The sequence below is a fragment of the Mobula birostris genome, chromosome 5, assembly GCF_030028105.1.
Source record: "Mobula birostris isolate sMobBir1 chromosome 5, sMobBir1.hap1, whole genome shotgun sequence".
NCBI lineage: Eukaryota > Metazoa > Chordata > Chondrichthyes > Myliobatiformes > Myliobatidae > Mobula > Mobula birostris.
The window spans coordinates 63404535-63411968 of record NC_092374.1 but is presented as its reverse complement, the minus strand read 5'-3'; the positions used below and the strand labels follow the sequence as shown (position 1 = coordinate 63411968).

Here is a 7434-nt window from a genome sequence, read left to right as displayed (position 1 = left end):
AATGGCAGCCTGGGTCATTGTATTCGTGACTGTAAAACTCATGTACTTTAATATTCCTTTTCATGGAAATCGGCTGGATCTAGACTGGCTCCTATTTTTAAACAATATGCAGAACATGCAAGATTTGGGAAATAGGCTAAGCTCCAGAACAGGCTAAAATGACAATGTGACGTGTTTTGTTTTATACATGTCTCTGGCTAAGTAGAAACAGACTCAATGTTTGCTCGCCAACCTCTGAGCTCTCGATACGTCAATTTTCAATGAGAAGCAGAGGATCTTTTCATTGCCCAAATGGATGATTCATGATCGACACCCGCTTCCATCTTACAATATTTTGTAACTAATGAACACGAGACTAATAAGCACCTGGAAGTTGCTGTTTTTGGTTTTTCTCCCAAGTATTGCTTGAAGATTAATCTTCAGTTCCTGTAGGTTCTGGGTTGGATACTTGTAACCTATTGATACAGTTTTTCCATTTATTACTGTTCAATTGTCTTGTTCTGTATTTAACAGCCTTTAATGTACAGCCATCTGGGGACATGGACCCACAGATGAGGTACATTCCAGTGGCATATAATATATTCCAGTTAAGTGAAATATGGTGTTTGTGTTTACTTTGTCATTATAATTTATTTACATATTTAGCAGTTAAAAACATGTTTAAGTTCACAAAGGACATCAAGTCTGTTTGTACATCTGGTATATGATTGTGCCATCAAAGAGTGTATTATATGTAATCTAAAATCCTAACATTGTCTTGGTTGGCATGGATATTTCTCTATGGCATTTCTTCCTGTAGGAGAGGAATCTTCTTAGGGAGAACTCATCATCTTGCTATTAGTGACTGGTTTAGCTTAATCAGTCAGAGGATGGCAGCAACACTTGGGAATTAAGCAGACCTTTTAGCAGTGGAGAAGAATCTTGGAAATGTAGTAATAATGTGGTTATTTTATTACCTTTTGCAGGGAAAGGGGCAGTTCTCAGTAATTTTACTGAATATTTACTTTCAACACTTTAGAAGTGTTTCCAAATCCAGATGAATATTGAAGGACTACAATCTGTAGAGAACAGCAGAGATGCATTTAAGGGGCAAGCTAAATAATTGTGAAGGAGAAAGGAATGAGTCATCACCATGAGGTTAAAAGATTTGTAGGAGGAGGCTCATGTGGAGATCAGGTGCTGCAAATGCTTCTTTCTGTACTATAAATCTGTACAATCTAGAATTTCACCAGTGTTGTCAGGGGTTTTAGACCCCAATCAACTAAGATAGTAGAGCAACTTAAAAATCAGTAATGGATGTTAAAATGAAAGCATAAGGCTACAATACAAAGGCGAGGGAAAATGATGCAATTAGCACAATGGTCTTCTTAATGGTTGGGACCAGATGGACTGAATCCACACAAGTTATTGTGAAATTGAACTCTATCACAATGAATTTCTTCTGAAGATCATACAATCAAGTCCCATTCAGGATACCGAAGCATTAAATCTGGGCAGACGTCAAATTTATAACCTTCAACATATGAAATAAAGGCAGCAGACACATTGGAACTTCCATTATCTGTGAGTTCATCTGCCATGTCTTGGAAAGGTATTATTAAGCTTACATCACCACTCACTATTAGTCACCAGATACTGACATGTCCTACCCAAAAGCACATTGAGAGTACTTTCCTATGGTTCATAGGGATTTAAGGTGGGGACTCACCACCATTATCTCGAGGTAATTGACATTAACTGTAGGTGCTCCCAATGATGCCAATGCATAAATTAATCAACAAAAGTCTATGACCTGCTGAACCCATGGCAAGGCATGGTACTGCTTTTCAAACTTGATGTCAAATTATGTCCTTTCTAAATGGGCAAAGGAGATCCCACAAGACTGTTAAAAAGAACACGGCTCTTCAGTAAAGAAGTCATATAAATACACATTTATCCTTTCCAAAACATCAAAGTTTGTACAATTATATTTTTTCAACCCAGATATACAATAACATTTATACTAATAATTGGCTTCTTTCCATTTCTGAACCATATATTTACCTCGGTATTTAAACAAGGCTATTTTTTTTAAATGTCATTTTTTCAAGCCATTAGCAAAGGTCACAAATGATGGGTAAATAAAAGGACAGGTGTGATCAATGGTTGCAGAAAAAAAGTTTGCTTTGTACAGCTAAGGAAAAGCAAGTACTGATGTGGTTATGGACATGATAATCTTACTGGGAAAAGAAAACAACACTACACTTATACGTATAGGGTAGCAGCACTAATTTAAAAACCAATGGGCACAAATGAATAACAAATTAAATTCAGTACGTTGGTGGGTGGGAATACTGAGATTAAAAACCTTTAACTCTATTGTCCACCATATGAGTACGTGGGGTGTGTAGGCCACAATTGTGTTTTATCAGTAAAAATGTCTTTCTAAAAAATACTCAGATCATAGCATCTCTACACCAAGAAAACAGTTTGCATTGCTGTTGTAATAAAATGTACATTGGTGAATGAAAAGCTTATAGCACACAGGATGGAAAACAGGATGGCATAGGGCAGTCCCTTAGGCCCATGATGTCTGTGCCACTATGCCAAATTAACTCTTCCCATCTACCTGTACGTGGCCTTTTCCCCTCCGTTTTCTGCCTGCTGCATGTGTCTATCGACGTGCCTCTCAAACATTGCTATAGTACCTGCTTCAGCTTCACCCACTGGTAGTGCATTCCAGGGAACCTGCCCTTGTGTACAAAAAACTTGGCATGTGAATTTATTTTGAGCTTTTCCTATTTCAGCATATTTGACATTTCCATCCTGGAAAAAACACTGACCATCTACCACATCTCGGTGCCTGGAATAATGCTATATTGCTTGCAGATCCATAGGCATTCTTCTAAGAACTGTGTGCCATAAAATGGATGTCACTGAGAGATTGCTATTTATACCCTGCTTCATATTTCAAAAATAAATCAGGTATCCAGGGGTCAAACTTTAATGACTGGCAATCCAGAAGGGTGGGTGGCTTTGGAGGGTAGAGTGGGAGTTCAGATACTTTGCTTCTAATGTGATCATATTACAGCATACATCGCACAGACCAGCAATTTTACAATCTTCACCCCAGCTCCATGTTGGACGGATGTTCATCTAGATCTCACTATCTACTCTGTTTACTCACTGTCTATTCAATATTGCATCTTGACCTTATTGAATTGAATTGATTTTTTAGATTAGATTAGATTATGAGGACACTCAGTCCTCTTTTATTGTCATTTAGTAATGCATGCATTAAGAAATGATACATTGTTCCTCCAGTGTGATATCACAGAAACACGAGACAGACCAAGACTGAAAAACTGACAAAAACCACATAATTATAACATATAGTTACACCCTTAAATTTAAATACCAAGGTAATTCTTACACTCTTCACATACCTGAGTAAAAATTTTTATTTTACGTCTCCATCTAAATGTGAAATGTGCAATTTATAATAAATAGAACAGTCAATGTAATATAGAAATACACCCAAATCAGCGTGAGTTAATCAGTCCGATGGCCTGGTGGAAGAAGCTGTCCTGGAGCCTGTTGGTCCTGGCTTTTATGTTGCAGTACCGTTTCCCGGATGGTAGCAGCTGGAATGGATTATGGTTGGGGTGACTCAGGTCGCCAATGATCCTTCGGGCCCTTTTTTCACATCTGTCTTTGTAAATGTCCTGAATCATGGCAAGTTCACAACTACTGATTCACTGGGCTGTCTGCAGCACTCTTTGCATAATTCTGCGATTAAGGGAGGTACAGTTCCCATACCAGGCAGTGATGCAGCCAGTCACAATGCTCTCAATTGTACCCCTGTAAGAAGTTCCTAGAATTTGGGGGCCCACACCAAACTTCCTCAACCGTCTGAGGTGAAAGAGGCGCTGTTGTGCCTTTTTCACTAGACAGCTGGTGTGTACAGACCACGTGAGGTCTCGGTGGTGTAGATGCCGAGGAACTTGAAGCTGTTTACCCTCTCAACCCCAGATCCATTGATGTCAATAGGGGTTAGCCAGTCTCCATTCCTCCTGTAATCCTCAACCAGGTCCTTGGTTTTTGCGACATTGAGGGAGAGGTTGTTTTCTTGACAACACTGTGTCAGAGGGATGACTACTCCCCTGGAGGCCACCTCATTATTGTTTGAGATTAGACCAATCAATGAAGTGTCGTCAGCAAATTTAATTAGATTAGAGCTGTGGGTGGTGACACTGCCATGGGTATACAAGAAGTAAAAGAGGGGACTTAGTACACAGCCCTGAGGGGCTCCTTTGTTGAGAATCAGAGGGGTGCAGGGTGAGGGAGCCCACTCTTACCACCTGCCAGTGAGTTATTTGACATCAGAAGACATAAAAAGCAGTAGCATAACAGCACAAGAGTATTTATTGATTTTGGCAATGTTAAAGTGTCTGTATACACTTTCCCTCATCCATAAGCAATGTCTCATAGAAGACCAAGCATAATTTTATTATACACATCATGCAAGCACAATTCATATGGACATTCTTCATGGGGCCCACCAGTTTTCTCAAACATTTCTTAGATCCCCAGTTCTAAATGACATACACTGACACAGTGAATCCGATCCATCTGATGTTTATAAACTGCTTTTATGAACATATACTAAGAATGTACATCCTACAGTGCCCAATTAAGCAAACACTACAGGTGCTCAATTGTAAGGCCAAATGAAATTGTCACAGAAATTACATTTCTTACTGACACCTTTAGCTTCAGAATAAAGATTTAACCTGGCAATGGAGGCTGGAGTTATTTAACTCTGACCTGAGTAAATTAATCATCACCATTAATACAATTCAATTTAAAGTTAATTTGAAACTATACTAACCTACAGCAGTAAAATGGGCTTTTAATTGGGTCTTATTTTTTCTTTTTTTGTTAACCAAGTCCCAGATTTTTCTTCCCATACAAACAATTCTGTTAAGAAGTTCTGAGAGACAGAACACAAGATTTAGTTATCAGTACAAAGTTTTACCAGTGAATGGCTGGAGTAGCATCAAGTATTTGCCCACACAGGGCATGGTACAGTGTTTATGGTTAGCAAAATAGTGCAATCATTCTTTATAGAAAACTTGAGAAAGGCCACTTTTCTGCTTGGATGTGGCTGGCATCAATCGTTCCCCCTGGTGAAGCTCAGCTTGAAACTATCGAGAACTCAAGCAAGCAAAGCATCCTAGTGACATACTGGTCGATAAACAAACTGCCACATACTATACAGAACAACACTAAGAACAACCCAATATCAATTACTAGTCTTTGCTCTCACACAGCTACAGGATAACCATACTTAAATTATAATTTAACTCCTCATTGCAGATCATTCACCACACAGAGTAGGGTGATATTTGGTGGGATTGAAGCAGACAGCCAATTCTCCCGTCTGGTGTACCAGATGCTCGACCACAATTTCTTCATTAGGATCAAACTGACCCATGTAATGGGCAGATGTAGACATCAAACCCTTAGCTTTTGAGACCCTGTCCATTCTATCAGTTTGCCTTTCTAAATATTTCAGACCCGTCAATGATTTTGCAATTCCCAACTTTGCTAAACTTTGTTCTGCATTTACCTTAATTACTGTAAAAGTGCCATTGACCACAAAAGCATATGATACATCTTACAATCTCAAGAAAAAATATTTATGTGAAGGAACAACATAATTCATTACCTTTTGATGACCTGGCACATCTATGAAACACAAAAGACAGGCCATTTCATTGTCAATATCTCAGGACTGATGGAAAATTAGGGGAGGTCTGTTTACCTATATTATCTGTTGGAAGCCTTCTTTTGAATTGCTTTACAGGATCAAAGTAAAATGAAAAGATTTGAAACTTGTTGTAGTTTGATGGATTTACTTAAAATATTAATTAAAAAAAAATTAGCACACGAGGTGCAAACTGATCTTGCTTAGGGCAATAGAGGAGAAAGGTTGCTATTTATGAGCCCAGCACATATCCTACATACTAAAACATAAACTTCAATACAGCTCACCTTACGAATTCATTAGAAAATGTGTGACATAAATGGAGTTAATGTACACTGTAAAGGGAAATGAGATATCTTGATTATCAGCTCCTTAGGATCCTCAGAGATTTTATGCTTTTGCAAAATTTAAAAGGACTGCAAAATGCTTTGCAGTTTAGATGGTTAAACCCTGTCAAATATGATATAATGGTGAACGCTGGGAACAACCAGAATAATTTCTGTGACACCACTTCCATTTCACAGTACAAATGATGTTGCAGAAAATTCCAACTTGGCAGTAATAATTATATCATCAAAAACATTTTCTTCATCTTGTTTTTCCTCACTGCCCAAATTCTAGAAAAATGTTGCAATAGAAGTTGTGCAGCAGCATGGAAATAAGAAGTGCTAAATGTTTAGCTAGCTAAAGGGAAGCAGCTATGTGCTGAAATCAGTTCTAGAAAGAACTGATGATGTCTGAATGGCATTTTGGAGTGCACATTAATGTGCAATTATATTACAAACGCTGCCACAATGACAGTATTTAATGACATAAAATGGAGACACACTGCACCTTTGACAACCAAGTGCTACCTCCTTCAGACTCAATATAATCTAATATCTCTTGTTGTAATTTATTGGACTAACACTTAACTTCACTAAACCTGGCACCGACTAAATTGATGTGCGCACCTCATAACCACACCTTCAACTCTGAACTACTGCTTGACGACCATATTCAATGTTTCATAACCAGAACCTTCAGCCTCTGTAATTTCCTGATTAACTGGAGGAAGACACAGAGATATAATTTGCATCTTGTGCAGATATGAGAATCTGCAAAACACTAACTGAGCACACGCAAACCAACATCAGAAAATGGAATTCACCACACTCGCACCCCTTCTAAGCTGCAGGTACAGAGTTTGACTTATACTCTTAAACAGGCCAACCTGACAACATACGAAGCAAAACTTTAGGTCTAATGTATCCAAAATGATTAGCAAGAGTTTGGGTTGTCAAGTCTTCAGATGAACAGTATGACTGTGCAGGTTTATGGGACACTTGCAAGGCGTTTCTTAAGAGTTGAAGCTTTATCTTTCAGTTCTGGCCTGTTGTCTGATTCCATACTGGTTAGAGACTTAAGAATTATATCCCTCTTTTCAGGTGTCAAAGCTGCCCACTGATTAGTCTCTGGAAAAGAAAAATGAACACAAGTTTTAAACAAGGAAACAGTTAATGCATGGCCAAGAAGTATGATGACCCACGAGCAACAAACAAACACAAGAGATTCTGTAGAGCTGGAAATCCTGAGCAAAACACAAAATGTTGGAGGAACTCAGCAGGTCAGGCAACATCTATGGAGGTAAATAAACAGCTGATGTCTTGGGCCAAGACCCTTCATCAGAATCTTGAGCTCTTCTA

At 38.5% G+C, this 7434-nt stretch overlaps 1 protein-coding gene across 1 annotated transcript in view; it reads right to left on the bottom strand.

Moving 5' to 3' along the window:
• Nucleotides 1-4601: 4601 nt before the first annotated feature.
• ecpas (Ecm29 proteasome adaptor and scaffold) overlaps nucleotides 4602-7434 on the bottom strand; it is a 146266-nt gene continuing 143433 nt past the window's right edge. The window contains exon 49 of the mRNA XM_072258157.1: nucleotides 4602-7203. Coding sequence (XP_072114258.1) covers nucleotides 7064-7203 — 140 coding nt within the window. The 3' untranslated portion in view covers nucleotides 4602-7063. The remainder of the gene's footprint in view (nucleotides 7204-7434) is intronic.